Raw genomic sequence first — 19,223 nt, forward strand, 5'->3', positions numbered from 1 at the left:
CTCCGCGGCCATGGCTCGCGGGCCCAGCCGCTCCGCGGCATGTGGGATCTTCCGGGATAGGGGCACGAACCCGTGTCCCCTGCATCGGCAGGCGGACTCTCAACCACTGCGCCACCAGGGAAGCCCTTCCTTTCACTTTTTAAACTCATATATTATGCACCATATGCCTGCAAGGGCCAAGTGTGAGGTCATGCCGATGTGTCCCTGCCCTCCTGTTTAGGGGGGGCAAGGGTGGTGACAGCGGATAACACCAAGCACTGCACTCGTATATTTCCTGGAGAGACGAGAGTCCAGGAGATGCACGCATGGGGCTCAGATGGCACCGGGGTGGTCAGTTCAGCAGAGTCCTCCCGGGTAGATTCAGATCTAGGAGGAACTTCATGTTTAAGCTGAGACCTGAAGGAGGCATGGCGGCTGCTGTGGAGTCGGCATGGGGATGCACCTGGTAAGTCGAAGCTGTAGGAAGAACAGGGCACAGGACGGCACTTGCGGGGCACAAGCAAAGGGCTGCAGGTTCCTGCCCCAGGGTGAGGGGTAGGTCACATCGCCTCTGACCACGGGGAGCCACGTCAAATCTCAGCTCTTTTCACTCTCGTGTCCTCTTTACAGTTAGAATCCAGACTTTTAGAAACCTATCTGTCATCACACAATCCGACACACATTCCTTCCAAAATATAAATCGAATAGGGAGGGCAGTACACAACCTAAGTTAGGGAATCCTTACCTACTCTTTGGCATTTTTGCTCTCAAAATGTTGGTAATCTTTCGAGGCATTCCTCTCCACACAAGTAGAGAAGTTGCTATTTTCTCCTCTGGTGGTTAAGTTTTGGGTCTGCTGGTAAAGACTCAGGCTCAGTATATATCTGTTATCCCATTTGGGGAGACTGTGATATGGTTGGAAACCACAGATCTTTCTCACATTCTCACTCACTTCCCGTGAGGTCATTAAAGCAGCGTGTCCCCTGCCCCCCGGCCCGCGGTTGCAGAGCTGCTCTGTTGGCCCTTTCACATTGCAGCTCTTGAGCTCTGGGCAGTGCCACTGAAAGGGGTGCCTTTCCTGGACTAGGCCCTTAGGGAGAGTATTGAAGGTCTGGTCTTTCTTCAGTGCTTTTGTTGGAATTGAGCCCATAGCCAAGGTTGATGATACTCGTTTGTTGCCAGCAAATAACAGTAGCTCTGCTATTTCCACCTGTTGTCCCTGCTTTCAGATCATTCTAATTAAATCTCCTAGTCGTCAGTTTCTGAATGAATTATGTTTGGGGGCATTTGGAAAATTTCTCACGTAAACCCTTTTGGCTGCAGCCCACGCATTCATTTCATGTTGTTTTGTGCCCCACAGTTGCACCTCTGAGTATTTTTAGTAGCTAAGAACTCTCTTCTAAGGGCACGAGGGGTTGTTTTGTGGTTTGCCTCTAAGACGGGCTTTGGGCCCCCTTGGTTTGTGGTTGTTCATGGCAGGTCAGCCATTCTGAGCACCTTTGTTTTGATTTTGCTCTCAGAGATGCAGTAATTGGTAGTTGAGATAGCTGAAGTATAACCCCTGATAACCCGTAAAAGGAGATGGAGGTGGGCTCTTCCGTGTGGTTTCAATTGTCATTTTAGTTTTCTTCTAGACAGTGAAATGATGCCTAAAATAAACCTCATTCTGACTCCTTGTGGGAGAGGTGTCAGACATCCCAGAGAATGAGATTATGCATTATTGTGGCGCAGGAAACGGCAACATCTATACACCGCCAGAGAAAGTGCACAGACGTTAGAAATCGACTGACCTCATTCAAACCCAACTTTCTGCTTGCTTCTGTGTTACCTTGGCCAAGTTAATTCACCTCTCCGGTACTTAGTTTACCCATCTGTAAGTACATAAGCTGCCTAATTCCCAGGGTTGTTACGCTGTTGAATGAGATTTCATATGAAAAGCCCCTGGAGGATAATAGGTTCTCCATAAATGGCGGCTGGTATTTTTAACCTTACAATTGAGCTGGCGTGAACAGATGCTCTACCTCGTTATTAGGGAAATGCCAGTTAAAACCACAGTGGGATACCAGTACAATACCAGATGATTAATGTGGAGAAACTGGAACCTCATACATTGCTGGTGGGAATGTAAAATAGTGCAGCTGCCTGGAAAACAGGAGGTTCCTCAAAAAGTTAAATGTAGAGTTGCCACCTGACCCAACACTTCCACTCCTAGGTATCTACCCAAGAAATGTAGACACATGTCCACACAAAGACCTGCATGTAAATGTTCGCAGCAGCCGTATTCATAGTAGCCAAAACGAGGAAACAACCCAAATGAATGGATAAACAAATTGTGGTGTATCCATTCAATAGAATACTATTTAGCACTGAAAAGGAGTGAACTGCTGATAAATGCAAGATTGATGGACATATGCAGACGTAAAAGACTATAAGTTGTATGATTCTTATTTAATTGAACCTTGTAGAAAAGGCAGAGCTATAGAGATAGAGAAATGGTTAGTGTTGCCTGGGCTGCAGTGGGAGCTGGACTTGACTGCAGAAGGAAATGAGAGAACTTTTGCGGGGGATGGAAATGTTCTAAAAGTTGATTGTGGTGCTGAATGCACAGCTGCGTAAATTTCTAAAACTCAGCAAGCCGTGCACTGAAAATGGGTGACTTTTAGGAACTCCCTGGCGGTCCAGTGGTTAGGACTCCATGCTTTCACTGCCGAGGGCCTGGGTTCAATCCCTGGTCAGGGAACTAAGATCCCACAAGCTGTGCAGCTCAGGCCCCCCAAAAGAAAGAAAAGAAAGAAAATGAATGACTTTTATGGTTGTGATTTTGTGACTTATAGTGAGAAATGTATATCCCTCTAAAGGTGTCTGTTGTTAGGTTAAGGGAGTGAATTTTGGAAAGCCCGTAGGTAGTCTAAGGATGGGGGCTGCTTCCAGGGGAACCAGCCATGTGATTAGAGGTGGAACTTTCAGTCCACCCCCGGATCTCCAGAGGAAGGGACAAGAGCGGGAGATTGAATCTGTTTACCAATGGCCAATTATTTCATCATGCCTGTGTAATGAAGCCTCCAGAAAATCCCAAAAGCATGGGGTTCACAGGCTTCCAGGGTGAACACGTGGAGATTCAGGAAGAGTGGTGCACAGAGAGCATGGAAACTGTGCCCTTCCCCTCCCCTAGACCTTGCCCTATGCATTGCTTCCATCTGGCTGCTCCTGAGTTATATCCCTTTACAATAAACCAGTGATCTAGTGAGTAAAATGTCCATGAGTTCTGTGAGCTGCTTTAGCAAATTAACGGAACCCAAGGAGGGGGTCGTGGGAACCTCCAATCTATAGCTGGCTGGTCAGAAGCACAGGTGACAACCTGGACTTGCGATTGGCATCTGAGAGGGGAGGGGAGTAGGGCAGGCTTGGGGGACTAAGCCCTTGACCTGTGGGCTCTGACGCCATCTCCAGGTAGTGTCAGATGGAGGTGAATTGTAGGACCCCCGGCTGGTGTCGGAGCATTGCTTGGTGAGGGGGAAGCCCACGCACATTGGGCATCAGACGTGTTGTGAGTGTGGTCATCGTGTGAGAGAAGCACAAGAGGAGTGTGGCTTTTCCAACACAGTGGTATATAAATTAAACCTCGTGTTGAGCTAGAACTTGGGTGACATGACAGTCTCATAAATTATGCTTTCTATTGATAATTACGTTAAAAAAATAACGTGTTTTTCGGAACTCTTGTGTTCAGGCGAACAGGAGCGCTGCATGCCTGTTTTGAGTGCTTCAGGGGATCCTGTCTTTTGCACTAATTTAGGGTTATGTGCCTGTTGTTACCACAACAGCTTCTGATTATTGTTAGAGGAACTTAAGACTCAACAGAGAGATGTTTGTAAAGTAACCCAAAAGAAATCACACTGTCCAAAAAGAACACTGTAAAGTTAAGCTTATCTATAGTCCCATTCTTTTTCCTATGAATATACATTAATATTTATTTTTATATTGTTAAAATCAAGTATGTATAATGTGTTTAAGACCGACTGCATAAAATGAGCATTTTCCATGATGTTAAAATTTTTATAAATACAGTTTTAATTACTGACTACGTGAGTATTTGTTTCAGTAACCCCCTCTAGCTTTGTATATTCTTTTAAACAAACTTTGCTTATCTGTTACTTCTTATTTAATTCCTAGTTGTATAATGTTCACTTTTGTCAACCAATTATATTTCCTTAATTTCAATATCTCTTTATATCCACTCTCGTATTCTGTATTGGACCACAAATGATCTGCTTTTTAAAGTGACATTTATCATCAGTATTTTGAAATATATCTTTTCATATTATTTTCTCTCTCCTATGATTTATAACAAAAATATACTATCTTAGATATACTATTTTACTGACTTTATTTTTCTTAGCAAAATATTCCCGTGCTATTGTATGCTTCTCTACAATGTCTTTTGGATGTGTTGTAATATTGTTAGCCAAACCCATATTCTGAAAATTTTGGTTATTTCCAATTTTTATTAATAACATTTTTTCACAATTGTTAATATTATTTCCTTGAGATTAATGTTAATAACCCTGTTTAAGTTATGTACATTTCAAAGGTTTTTTGACATATGTTGAAAAATTGTCCTCCTGAGACATTACATTTATACTCCCAACAGTATTATGTGATACGTATTTTCCTTCATGCCCCCATCAACTGTAGATACTAGGTCTTTTTCTTTTTCATTAAATAATTTGATATATAAATCCATACTATTATAATTTACATTTATTTGATTACTAATGAACTACATCTTTTTTTTTTTTTCCACGGTACGCAGGCCTCTCACCATTTTGGCCTCTCCCATAGCGGAGCACAGGCTCCGGACGCGCAGGCTCATGGCTCACGGGCCCAGCTGCTCCACGGCATGTGGGATCTTCCCAGACCGGGGCACGAACCCGTGTCCCCTGCATCGGCAGGCGGACTCTCAACCACTGCGCCACCAGGGAAGCCCTGTACTATTTTATTAAACAGTGGCATCCTGGTTCTTCCTATAGGCAGTAGAGATAGATGTAGAATAATTTATGTCAATATGAGGATTATTGTTTGGGATTAGCAAGGATTTGTTCTTTGGGGCTTATTTAGATCTTGGCTAACTGGGTAACTATATTTAGGAGGGCTTCACTACATTTATAGATATCCTAGTCCTTCAGTAACAGACCACTGGGATTCTTCCCTGAGTACAGGTGTCTTACAGGCCTTTCCAGTTTAAAGCTTAGATTCCCTCACTTGGATTTCTCCTCACACTAGATGTTCTCTCACAGTTCCACAGATTCTGCTTTGTGAATAGTTTATAAATTGTATGTTGCTACTCTTTACACTGTCTTCAGGAAATAGATGGTTGTGCTATTAGTGCTGGCACTAGACACATCATGAGCTCTTTGAAGGCCGGCCGTTTGCCCGGAACCTGGTAGAGCATCCTGGCTACTGTGGACGCCCAGTCAGTGACAGAAAGTAGCCGACCTGACCTCTCCTAACAAGTGTATTTTCTGTTTCAGTAGATGGTCAGTTTTTGAGAAATCACGGTAGTATCTTTGCAGAATGCATAGAGCTACTTTTAAAACCCTGAAATTGATTTTTGTTTTCCCCTTATTTACTTTTCAAAGTCTTTTTGGAGAGGGGCTTATTGTTTTTAGGGAGATTTTGGAAAACTGCATACCACAGAGTTTTCCAAAATGTAAGGTATTACATCTTTAGAATCTTTGTTCTCAAGAGGTTCGGAAGCATGGCTTCTGCTTAAATGATAGATGATCACGGGAAAAATGAGCCTTGGAAGTCATTTGTTCTAGAGAATTGAGAAAGCTGGCTTCAGGGTGCACATTTCGGGATAGAGTTGCTAACTGTGGCTGTGGCATTTAGTGAGCTATACCCCTGGTCTGGCCAGACATTTAGATATATGCGGTCTCAGTTACTTCATAAAGCCATCTTATACATTCAGCAAGGAGGAGAGTCTGTCCTGTTTTATTTATTTATTATTCAGCAAGGAGGAGAGTTTGTCCTGTTTTATTTATTTATTGTTTTTTATAACATCTTTATTGGAGTATAATTGCTTTACAATGGTGTGTTAGTTTCTGCTTTATAACAAAGTGAATCAGCTGTACATAAACATACATCCCCATATCTCCTCCCTCTTGCGTCTCCTTCCCACCCGCCCTATCCCACCCCTCTCGGTGGACACAAAGCACCTATCTGTCCTGTTTTAGAAGTAAGGAAGCTGAGATCCAGACTAACTGGCGACATGGCTGGTGAGTGGCAGTCAGGATTGGAACCCAGTTTTCTAGGCTTTAATCCATCCTTCCTCTATGGGGTGGATTCATCCGGGCCCCTGTGCCATGGAACCTGGCACAGTGCCTCTGTCTGCTTTTCCCCATGCTGCCATCTGCCTGCCTATGGGGTTGCCTCTGACAGCCCAGCATTGTTGGGCAGTATTCTGGAAAGCCCCCCCTCACTCATCCTTTACAAACTCCCATTTTGACCACATCTGCAAAGTTCCAGCTGTCTGGCTCCGCCCTGAATCCTGGTGTTTATGCTGATTTGGAAATTGGAATCAGTAGGCTAACTGTGGCTCTGCTGGTGGACTTTCACTTGGCAGGAACTGGCTCTTCATCCTGGGTGGTTTCCAGCAGGAATCTCCCTCTGCACTTCCTACCTGTGGAACCTAATCTCCATTTTTAACACGAGGCCTCTCGGATGCTGTGCAAACCAACTTTGACACCGGTGTGCAGTTAACCAGCGTTTACTGGAGGAGAGGCTCAGCAATGGAAAGGATCAGAGCTCCCCAGTCCTCATTCAGTGTTTTTCAGTTGATTAATGAAGTGTGACTTGTGTTCTTCCTATTATCCAGCTCTAAAATGATATAATAATGTGTTAACTTTTGTGAGGTACCATATATACGTGTTGCTACAGTATCGACATTCCTTCCAGGAAAGCTGTTGTCAAAGTCCAACGTCCAAAAGTAGTGAAGACGTTGCCTGGATATTAGCAAATTTCAAGAACTTAACTTCTAGGCAGCTCAGTTTAAAAGAGATTTTTCTCTTCTGTCTCAGGAAATATGGCCGCAACATTTTCTTAAGAGAATCTTTAATAAAGGAACAAACGGGGTTAATACTTTAAAAATTGGTCTTATTTGAGTGGCTTAGTGAAAAATGGTGAAAGGTTATCAGCAAAGAACTGAGCAAGAGTAACCAACAAGCACCAATGGAGTTCCTGGATACCCCAGCAAACGCTGGGAAGAGATTGTGGGAGGTCTGAGCGAGCGTGGGTGGAGCTAGTGACCTTGGCATCTGAATGCCCAGGAGGAGAGGGTGTTCTTGTAAGTTTCGTGTGAGCGTTAATCCCCGCTTCCTCCATGGGGTCACTCCTGGCAAAGTGGTGGCCTGTGTAGGAGCTCCGTGATGGCACTTAGGGAATCTCTTTGGGCCGGGGAGAGTGGATTTAAAAAAAAATATGGGGCCGTTGCCCTGAGTCTCCATTGAGATGCCTTTTGGGGTGGCCAGGGCAGCAGGAAGGGAGGTTTTTTTTTTTTTAATTTATTTAATTTTGGCTGCGTTGGGTCTTCCTTGCGGTGGCTTCTCTTGTTGCAGAGTACGGGCACTAGGCACGTGGGCTCAGTAGTTGTGGCACTTGGGCTCTAGAGCACAGGCTCAGTAGTTGTGGCGCACGGGCTTCGTTGCTCTGCAGCATGTGGGATCTTCCCGGACCAGGGCTCGGAACCCGTGTCCCCTGCATTGGCAGGCGGATTCTTAACCACTGTGCCACCAGGGAAGTCCAAGGGAGGGGTTTTGGACTTGGGCTCTGGTGTCCTGAGCTTCGGGACTGGCATCAGGGACACCGTTTCTTGACTGTGTGTGGAACTTGAGTGTCAAATTCCAAGAAAGTGTGTCTGTCTCTAGTGGTGATGGAGAATGAAGAAGAGACGTTGGAAATGCCACCTGGAAATGAGACCCAGTTTCTCAGTTTATCGTAGAACACTCTAGTGAAATGAGTTGTAATTTAGGGCAGAGACCTGAAATTGCTCTTCCTTGCCAAAATAAATTGATTTCTTCAGCTGTCTGAACTTCATTTCTTGAACTGGACAAGAGCTAACCTAGTCTAAATTAAACTCATTTTCCATTAATAAAACTGGGTCTCTTCAGGCTGCCTGAATGTGCTTCTGAGTGTCTTAAAGCATATATATTTTTTTAAATCCCATGTTTCATGCTCTTTTCATAGCTCATCTAATTTAGCCAGCATAACACATAACATTTTTTTTATTAATTTATTTATTTGGCTGTGTTGGGTCTTCGTTGCTGCGTGTGGGCTTTCTCTAGTTGCGGCGAGCGGGGTCTACTCTTTGTTGTGGTGCACAGGCTTCTCATTGTCATGGCTTCTCTTGTTGCAGAGCACGGGCTCTACGCGTGCAGGCTTCAGTAGTTGTGGCTCGCGGGCTCTAGAGCACAGGCTCAGTAGTTGTGGCACATGGGCTTAGTTGTTCCTCGGCATGCGGGATCTTCCCGGACCAGGGCTCGAACCCGTGTCCCCTGCATTGGCAGGCGGATTCTTAACCACTGCGCCACCAGGGAAGGCCAACACATAACATTTGAACTCACCTCTCCCTTGGCATTCTGTAGTAGATTTGGGGTCTGTTTCTGAACTTCTACAGCTGTCAGGCAGACTGCGGCAGGAGGGCATCATCATACTCCCGCGGGGGTAGGGGCTGGACAAGACAGTTCGTCCCTGCCTTGCCCAAAGAAAGCTTTGTTTTCACTGTGCCTTTTCCTGCTGGTAGGGAACGATGAACATGGATCATGGAGGTAGGAAGTTGTGTATTTAATTCATTCATTCATTCATTCATTCATTCATTCATTTATTTTGCGGTATGCGGGCCTCTCACTGTTGCGGCCTCTCCCGTTGCGGTGCACAGACTCAGGACACGCAGGCTTAGCGGCCATGGCTCACGGGCCCAGCCGCTCCGCGGCATGTGGGATCTTCCCGGACCGGGGCACGAACCCGTGTCCCCTGCATCAGCAGGTGGACTCTCAACCACTGCACCACCAGGGAAGCCCAGGAAGTTGTGTATTTTTAGAGTGGAGTAATTTTAGAAGAGCCTTGCTCAGCTAGGTCAGAGCGTTTCTGCTTGGAGCGCTCACTTGCAGTTGGTTCCACTGGCTTCCTCTTACTTGTCAGGTGTTTGAGATACTGAAGCCTCCAGGGTGGCATCGCACCTGCTCTGCCCTGCCCTCCCCTCCAGAAAGTTCTGCATCAACTTCCTTGGAAAGCACAGGGAAGTCCCTTCTTGTCCCCCTCTTCCATCTTTCTCCTCCCTGGGAATGAGCAAGGGCAGGGCCCCCGCGGATGCGTCAGGTCAGTTCTGCCTCACGGAGTCTGGCAGACATAGGTGCCCACTGGGGAGTCAACGACTTGAATGTGGCTTTTGGAAGACAGTGGACCCTTGAACAATGTAGGCTTGAACTGCATTGATCCACTTATAACTGAATTGTTTTCCATGGTAAATACGACAGCATTACACGATCTGTGGGGACGGAGGGCTGACCAATGTTCTACGCGAATTTTCAACTGTGTGGACAGTGGGTGCCCCGAACCTCTGCGTTGTTCGAGGGTCAGCTGTATTCTGAAATATAAAGGTCTAGAAATGGTAAGACTCTGGGAAATGTCTTTCAAAACCAAAAATTGGGGGAAATCTTTGTAATAATTTACTTCTATCATTCTTTAGATATTTGAAGTATCATACCATGTGAATTTTTAAGAGTGGATTGTTTTTAATCTGCATTTTTAATGAATTATTAATCCCCATTTATTTATTTATTTATTTATTTGTCTGGGCTGCATCTTAGCTGTGGCACACGGGATCTTCGTTGCAGCCTGCTGGGTCTTTAGTTGCGGCTTGCGAACTCTTACTTGCGGCATGTGGGATCTAGTTCCCTGACCAGGGATCGAACCCGGGCCCCGTGCATTGGGAGCACAGAATCTTAGCCACTGGACCACCAGGGAAGTCCCCCCACCCCTTGTACTTAGAGCTATGAAAAGCTAGAAAAATTATAGGGAAATAGATTTTTTCCTATGTTTTCTTCTCTTTTAAAAATTTTGAAGAAATAACAAGTCATGTTCGGTGTGGATCTCCCTCTAGTTCATCGTCCCCCCAACCCCTGCTTCTCACACTTTAAGCTGCATTCACTCATCCTTCTTTGTTTCTTCTCATGGGATCTTCTCAACAATATGCAAACTACTTTTCACTGACAAAGCTTTTCTTCCTTCTATTTCCAGTGCACAGAGGCCAAAAAGCATTGCTGGTATTTTGAAGGACTCTATCCAACCTATTATATGTAAGTATTTGCACTTATCTGTTGGTTTGATTCTGTAGTCACATCTTTCTCTGGGAATTATTTCTTTCATAGGTCACAGGACTGGTTATGGGGTGGGGCATGTCCAGCCTCACGAGGCCTCCACCCCTGGTTTCACCTGCCTCCACCTCACAGTGAGCAGGCAACCTCCCTAAGGATGCTCTCCCTGCCCAGACCAGCTGCTCTGAGGACAGCATGGAATTCTGGGTGCTTTGTTCTCTGAGGCATGTTAGCTTGTACATGGTTGGTCACAAAGGGCAAAATGTCTGAACAAGGCCAGAGTTATGCTGGTTTATACATATCTTCCTAGGCAAAGGGAGCAAAGGTAGTGGGAAAGAATTTTGAACTTGAGCAGGACAGGACAAAGTACTTAGCTCAGCTGCTGTGACTGTGAGAGAGAGAGAGAGAGAGAGAGAGAGAGAGGGATGACGGTGATCACAAGGGTCACCCAGCCTGGCCCCCCCCCGCCAGGCAGGTGCAGTCAGCCTTGTATGGCTCTTGGCTCAGGGCAGGTTATGCCTCTTCCTGTGCCCTCAGCACCTGCCAATATTACTCTTATTAAAGCATTGCCATATTTTCTCCCTATTGTTTTTCTGTATTTTTAATATCTGCTGTGTTAGCCACTAGCTCTGCTGAGCCACCTGCCTAGGTGGCCAGATTAACTCTCTAGATTATCAATTATTATTTTTATTTATTTATTTATTTTATTTTGGCAGTACGCGGGCCTCTCACTGCTTTGGCCTCTCCCATTGCGGAGCACAGGCTCCGGACGCGCAGGCTCAGCGGCCGTGGCTCTCGGGCCCAGCCGCTCCGTGGCATGTGGGATCTTCCTGGACTGGGGCACGAACCCGCGTCCCCTGCATCGGCAGGCGGACTCCCAACCACTGCGCCACCAGGGAAGCCCTAATTATTATTTTTGATAGTGTTTTGAAGTTCCGTAAGTTTTGAGTGGAATGAGCCAAATTAATTTTTCCCAAAAACTCTTGTGTTGAATTTTGTGAAACATGAGAAATTTCAGTAATGCATATAATTGTGTTATAGCAGAAACACTCTCTTTTCTAGTATATAGGGAGATTGGACAGGAAATACTACACATGGTAGCAAAGAGGATTAGTTCTTAATTGGCCAAGATGTATGTTTTTCTTACCTGGCATTATTGGGGAGTTTTTAATCTCAGAGAGACCAGTGTAGTTGGGGAAGGTTGCTGGGCTGTGAATGGGGATGAAGCACAGGGAAATGGGCAGTAGTTGTGGCTCGCGGGCTCAGTAGTTGTGGCTCGCGGGCTGTAGAGTGCAGGCTTCAGTAGTTGTGGCTCATGGGCTCAGTAGTTGTGGCTCATGGGTTCTAGAGTGCAGGCTTCAGTAGTTGTACCTTGCGGGCTCAGTAGTTGTGGCTCGTGGGCTCTAGAGCACAGGCTCAGTAGTTGTGGCGCACAGGCTTAGTTGTTCCGCAGCATGTGGGATCTTCCCGGACCAGGGCTCGAACCCTTGTCCCCTGCTTTGGCAGGCAGATTCTTAACCACTGCACCACCAGGGAAGTCCTAAAATGTACCTTTTTTGTGCTTTGGTTCTGAGCTTACTAGATAACGTCCTCTTAGCAACAATGTGATTTAAAAATAGCAGGGAGGTCACGTGGCCTCACCAGTTGCGTCCCTTTGCTTTCATTCTCGACTTGAGTTGTTCTTGGGCCGAGGACTTGCTCATTCAGCCCCTCTGTCTGCTGCAGGGGTGGACGAGGTGAGCAGATGGGGACGGGCCTGCTGAGGAGCCCTTGCCACTGGCCACACAGGGCTGCACAGGGCCTGGCTTCCTTCCTGTGTGTTCAGAGTCCAGAGGGCACTGCAGACCAAGGTGGCAGTTGTCAGGGAAGAGTCCCAGTGAAGTGTCACATCCTGGGGCACTTCGATGCCCTGGTGGCTGGGGGGAGCGCCTGTCCTGCTGGGAGGTGCACCCCAGGCCCCGCTCCTGCGTGTGCAGGAGGGCAGGCATGGGGCACGGGGCTGGCTCTGCTTCAGCTGCTCTCGCCAGCAGACCCCTTGGCCTCGAGGCCTTGGTTCTCGGGGTCACGTGGCTGTGGTCATGGTCACTACCACGTTCAATTTCTGAGAGGGTAGAAATTGCCCTGTGCGTCCCTAGTGTCTGTAATCATCACTGATATTCACAGTTTCCTGGTGGCTTGGAGAGGGTCAGTGGGTCTGTGTCCAGAGGTGACCAGATGGGGCCCCTGACTTTAGCTATGGGCACTGCTGCCCCAGAGAGGGGCACGAGTGCTGGGCGAACCTGTCTCACTGTGGAGTACGCTCCTGGGGACTCTGGGAGGGCCCTTCCGCTTGTCTCCAGTGTCCAGAGGGGCCCTGGTGGACCACCACAGCCACAGTCGACCCCCCTGTGGGCAGAGGGGGCCTCTCAGGTCAGGAGCAGTGTCTCTCTGTCGACGAGAAATGTCACGCTTTCTGCTGAGATCTGTAGCCCCGAGGCTCGCTTGCCCACAGCCGCCGTCTGCGGAAGGACCTGAGTGTCCAAGGGCAGAGGTGGTTGGCAGAACCAGGTGGAAGGCGGAGGGTGCTGAGTCTGTGTCGGCCGCTTGGACTCGTGTAAGTCTCCAAGTATGGGGCCCAGGGACCTCAGGGCCTTCTCCGAAGTTCACGGTGGTGGAAGGACCTCAGTGCCCTGGCGCACCCGCTGGCACTCACCCGGAGCCATCCATGCTTCCGTGTCTCCCTCAGACCAAGACAGAGCAGAGTGCGTGCCTGAGTTTTCCCAGACTGTAGCTGAGGCGGAGCCCTCCATGGCGGCGAGGAAATTGTCCAGGAATTAATCATAATACAAAGACTAAGAATAGTAACAGCTGACATTCATTGAGTGCTTACGGCATGCGGTGGACTTTTCTGAGCACGCTACATGTATACTCTTCCGAGAGCTTTTGAGGGTGGCCCCTCTCTCCTCCCCTCCCTTCTTTTCCCTCCGTTTCAGCTGAGGGACCTGTGTCCTTCTCGTCCTTTGGTACCACGCTCCATCCTCAGACTTACTGTTGCTGAAATAAAACATCCATTGTTTCCTCCCTGGACTGGGGGATCGTTGAGGGCACGAGTTCTATCTTCTGTGCTGACACACGGCCAGGCACATGGAAAGCACTTGGTACTCATTTATTAACTCACACGTGGTGGCCTCGAGCAGGGTTGGGGAAGGAAAGGGTGACTCACTGTCATTCTTCAGTGATGGAAATTGTTTTAGGGACCTAACGTCAAGAGACCTCTAGTCCTGCTCTGCCATTAGGTGGCTCTGTGATCTTGATCAAATCTCCTAACTTTTCTGGGCCCCAACTTCCTGGGGTATATAATCTCCAAGGTCTTATACTGCTTAATTCTATGACACCCTCTGGCTGGCTGTACAGAATAATTTAGAGCATAGAGAACAAACAATGAACGACCAAGCAGGCTTACGTGTTGTAGCAGAGACAAGGGTACAGATATGAGGTGGATTTTAGCGCATGAAGGGTCCAACCTGCTTGCCAAGTACAAAGCAATCACCTAACATTTCCTTTCTAAGCAGTGAGTCATCTTTCTTCTGCAGGTCTTAGTATTGACACAACAGTGGGGAGGAGGTGTTAATCACACAGTCAGATGGTGGAATGGATTTGGGAGCCTGTGACCACTCACTGCTCCAGACTCTGAGGTTCCTGAGACGTCTTATTAGGTGCTGAACTGGGCCTTTGTGGCAGTCAGGTACATGGATGCTTACTTAAACCATGACTGTTTTCATTTGATTTTAAACAAGCCAGAGAAAGCTGGTGATTTAGATGTGCATGTTTCCTGTTCTTTATGAATAGAATTGGATCTGGTAATTCCTTCCAGACAATTGAGGGTAGGTTAGAAATGGGTTGGGTCTTCTTAACTAGACACCAGTTATTTAAAAACAAGATGAACCAGTGGCGCTCTGTAGAGCTGGCCAGTGGGAAAGGACCCAAAGGGGGTCCTCGATTTACCTATATTCTCTTGGAATACTAAGGAAACCGTAAGACCCTCCCTACCTAGTTTTACAAATGAAGTAATTGACAGCAGGATATGCTAAACATCCACCTGGGCCCACAGTGTCTTCAGGGGTCTTATTGTGTGACTGGGTCACACCTCTGGCCGCCCCGTGGATGGAACAGAGCTGCAGGGCATTTGGGTCCTGGGTGTTGTGTTTGCACACTTATTCTACTTTTTGGTTCAGCTCTAAATACCACTGAAGGAGAGAATGTGGGGACACTTGTCTTAATCATCTCCACTGAGACTTGAGGGAATCCCCAACTGCCCAGCTCAAAGGAGAGAGCGAAAGGGAACCGATGGATGGAAAGCACTTTGGTCAGATACACAAAAGAAAGATAGGACGCGTAAGACAGTGAGTGAGGACACACGTCAGGGTCATGCACTGATGACCCTGATGTGTGGACTTTGCTGAGTACCTGTTACGTGCACACCACCGCCACGGGGGAGGGAGTGAGCGTGTACCAACCTTGGGAGTAGAGACACGGAGGCAGGCCTCAGGCCCATCTCCTGCGGCTCTAGGAAGGGCCGTTCCTTCCAGCACTGCTCTTCTCTGGCTATCGATTTCGACCAGGCCATTTTCAGGCCCTATGCCCAAGTTTCCCATTGGAGTGTTGAAGCTTCTTTCAAAGTACTCACATTACCCTGGTTTATCTTGTCCTTTGGGTTCATTTCTCTGCTGTGAATAATTAATGGTGTGAATGGGTGAAGTGTTTGCAGGTGTCAGATCAAGATCCCAGATTCAGGCTTTGCAGAGCCCGCACCCAGCTAGGAGGTTGGTGCCAAGGGGACACCAAAGACACAAGGTCCCCCCGAGCAGTAGCAGGCTGTGTTGTGACCTGGGCCCGGTGCCCTGCGCCCTCTGTGCCCAGCTCCCCAGCAGCTTGGGGAGCCTGAGGTGTGTGCAGGGTGGGGCAGGGCAGGGGGGCTTCAGCTGGTGAAGCAGCTGAGCACAGCCTTTGGAAGCAGCCTGGGGAGGGGGCGGTGTCTGGTCTGGGGACAGATACTCTAAAGAAGAAGTTTTCTTCTCCCTCACTCCTTGTTGCTGGGCTTCTCATTGAAGACGGCTGGTGTAAGTTGGGGGCATTTTCATGTCCTTAGAACAGGGAGAAAGGTTTCACCGTAATCCCCCTTTCAGATCGCTAGACTCCTGTTGTGGTCTGAATATTTGTGTCCCCCCAGAATTCACACGTGGAGTCCTAACCCCCAAAGGTGTTAGTACTAGGAAGTAAGGCCTTTGGGAAGAGCTGAGGTCCTGAGGGTGGAGCCTGTGTAAGTGGGATTCCTGCTCTTGTAAAAGAGCCTCCAGAGGGCTCCCTGGCCCCGTCCACCGTGTGGGGACACAGGCTGGGAACCAGAAGGGGGCCCTCACCAAAACACAACCATGAGCTTGATCTCGGACCTCCCAGCCCCCAGAACTGTGAGAAGTAAAGTTATGTTGTTTGTAAGCCACCCAGTCGGTGGTATTTTGTTATAGCAGCCGGAACAGACTACGACAGCCTCTAAAATGTCATGTTTCTCTCTGTGTTCTGTAACTGGATTTTGTTTCCTTAACTATAGATTATAAATCTTCTTCTAAATCAGTATACAAAGCAACCTCATTGTTTTTCTTAATGACAGAGTGTTCCCTGAGGAGGTACCATAGTTCATTTACACATTCCATTATAATCATTGTACAGTCAGGTTGTGCCACTTCTGTTTTGTTTTTACTACTGAAGGTCTGCAGTTCCTTATCTGTTATTCCAAAATTTGAGACAGTGCTCATAAACAAATTTTTTAATAATTGGTAGCAGGAATGGATTTGGACAACACAAGGCTTTTAAAATTCTTTTTAGAATTCCATTTAGTATGATGTGCTAAAATATAAACGGAGGCATATTAAAGTTTTCAAGAGTTTATTTGAGGAAACATCAATTCAAATTGGGCAGTGATGAGCATTCCACCGCCAGAAGCCAGGGGCGAGGTGTTTATAGAGAATCAAACAAGGAAGTGATTTGATTGGCTACAGTTTAAGAGATTGCCTAGTCTGGGAAAGTCCTGTTGGCTGTTGGTCATTGGTTTCCTTCCCAACTTGAGGCATTCACAGGAATCCACTCTGCCTTAGGTTTCAGTTTGCTTCCAAAGACAACACAACTGTCAGAGACCCCTCAGGCTAACGGCCTCCTTGTTTGAGAACTTTAACAGATGTTTTGTGTTTTTCAGTGCAGATTTTTTCTGGTAATGTTCCGTAGCACGTGGTTACATATCTTATAATTCATGAATCCAGACAGTTCTCAGTCTCCACATACCTGGTCCCCAGAGTTTGGAGAAAGGATTCTGATACGCCCCCGTACTCACTAAACATCTTCCTACACATACTAGAGCTTATTTTGTTGTGAGATGGATTTGCAGAAATAGAATTGATGAAGCAAAGGTTATGCTTGTTTCATATTTTAATAAATTGCTGTTAGTTTCCCAAACGTTGTCATGATATAACCGGCCATCAGGGTGTGAGAGCAGCTGCTTTCGACCATCCTCAGCACCACTGGGTGTAACACCGTAATCAGAGGACGCTTTGCACTCTGGGTTCTTGTTAGTTATGTGTTGTCTCATCCTAGGGAGTCTCTTTCTGCTGCGACATCACTTCCGCTCAAGGCAAACACATACGATGTGCCGGGAACCATGGTAGGCACCTGGGCTATATACATAGAGGAATGAGACAGGATTGCTCTTAAGCTCATGGTCTGGTGGCGGATCTATAGATGCCTTTAACGGTGAACAAATTGTACGTGGTCACAGCTGGAGACCCAGCAAAGGGAGGATCCTGGCCTGGCAGGGAGGACGAGGGGATGGTGCTGAGAAAGACCTCACAGAGCTGATCTCTGACGGCTGAGGAGCAGTTTCAGAGGCTCTAGTGAGAGTGTATTTGGGGCACCACAAGGCTGGAGTGTAGGCTGCCCTGCCGATGGCAGGGGCTGAGATGAATAAGGAGGGGGAGGGGCCTTGAATGTCCTTCTGAGGAGCTGAGACTTCCTTCTGCACAAAGCAAGGCAACAGCACCAGCTTGGCCTCTCAGAAGGCTGCTGGCACAGCGCTGGGCTGGGAGGTGGAGGCTGGAGCTAAGGACGTTGCTGTGTAGTAAGGGCACAGTGTGGAGGGTCTCCTTCAGTGAAGATGGGCTGAGAGACCAGTCGGTGGGCCCGAGTGTATCTCAGAAGCATCAGTGTGGGGCTGAAGAGTGGTCTCTGCTTGGCAGACAGTGAGAGAGGGTGCAGAGAACAGGTTCAGCCAGGGGTTTCGCAGAAGGGAGAGGGGGGTGGTGAGTTGAAGTTCTTGCAGAGCATCCAGGCAGTGGGGCTTTGCTTCTGCAGCTCAGGAGGGTCCACGGACAGAATGTAGATTTGAGAGTTCTGAGCAGGAAAGGAAAGTTCAACCAACTCAAGTAAAAGTCAAGCTGAGAAAGTCAGCCAGGTGTCAACCTGAATCCAGGTTTCTAGATTTTTTTTTTTTTTTTTTTTTGCGGTACGCGGGCCTCTCACTGCTGTGGCCTCTCCCATTGTGGAGCACAGGCTCCGGACGCGCAGGCTCAGCGGCCATGGCTCACGGACCCAGCCGTTCCGCGGCATGTGGGATCTTCCCGGACTGGGGCATGAACCCGTGTCCCCTGCATCGGCAGGCGCCACCAGGGAAGCCCCCGAGGTTTCTAGATTTTTGAGCTAATGGGGACTGGAAGCTGTCTGCTTTCCAGAGCTCATGGCCACACTCATCATGCCATTTATATTTGCCTTACTTGTGTTATTTCAGTGAAATGAAACCTAGTATCGGGTTTCAATTCTATAAAATCATAGGAGGACTTCTGTTTTTCATTTTCAGTATTACCTCACTGACCAGCGTTTATTTTTTAACCTGAGGGTTAATCAACCCAAGCTGTAGAAGGATAAGTTTCTTGTTTTCCAGGTTAGAGTTGAATAGAACTGATATTAAATGATCAGCAATTTACTGAAAGGAGGAAGAGGAGAAACCTCTACCCCAGAAACACAAGGGCAGAGTTTCAAAATCTGGAGCCAGCAAAGGTCAGCAGTCATGGGAAAGCGTCTAGGCCATCTTTCCTCGTCCGCTCACTCAGCTCCGGGGGCAGCTGGGCTTGGAGGCAGCAGCTGTTCAAGGGTTAAAATGGCAAGGAAATGAGCACTTTCTAACCCATTTGGTCTGTTAATTTTAGGGCTTATAGTAAGCACTTATAATACTTTCTCCGTGGAAGAAGTAGAGTGGAATTTCCCTATGTAAACCCCATAAGCCACCCTAAGTACAAGCAATTTTGGTTTATTCCAGTTTGAGATGTTTTCTGGTAAAAGATGTGTCTCTGGAGGAATGACTCCCAGGGCACCTGTCCTTCCAACCCCCACAGGCTCAAGGTCAGGTCTCATCAGAGCCACTGTGGTCCCCTCTTTAGAGCCCAGAGATGTGTGACTTTGCCATGAAGTGTTAAAAGGTCATCAAACTCTAACCATCTGTTTCCACAGACGGGCACATCCCCGCCTGTCAGGGAAATCAAGTCAGATTGGAAGGAAAATATTCTGACATATGAATTGTCAGCTGAGATTGACAGAAAGAACCGTCAATTCATCCTCAGATCTGTGAAATTTTTGACTTGACAGCCAGACACGTATAAGGTCTAAAACCTGTGACTGGAGAGATGAAAGTTCTTTTTTTAAAAAATTTAATTAATTTAATTAATTTATTTTTGGCTGCGTTGGGTCTTTGTTGTTGCGCGCGGGCTTTCTCTAGTTGTGGCGAGCGGAGACTACTCTTTGTTGTGGTGCGTGGGCTTCTCATTGCAGTGGCTTCTCTTGTTGCGGAGCACGGGC

General features: G+C 47.4%; 1 protein-coding gene across 1 annotated transcript in view; it reads left to right on the top strand.

The window, feature by feature from the left end:
* VOPP1 (VOPP1 WW domain binding protein) overlaps window positions 1-19,223 on the top strand; it is a 65,153-nt gene that overhangs the window by 25,347 nt on the left and 20,583 nt on the right. The window contains exon 2 of the mRNA XM_081244823.1: window positions 10,273-10,331. Coding sequence (XP_081100949.1) covers window positions 10,273-10,331 — 59 coding nt within the window. The remainder of the gene's footprint in view (window positions 1-10,272; window positions 10,332-19,223) is intronic.

Source organism: Mesoplodon bidens (assembly GCF_964165515.1).
Source record: "Mesoplodon bidens genome assembly, chromosome: 9".
Classification (NCBI taxonomy): Eukaryota; Metazoa; Chordata; class Mammalia; order Artiodactyla; family Ziphiidae; genus Mesoplodon; species Mesoplodon bidens.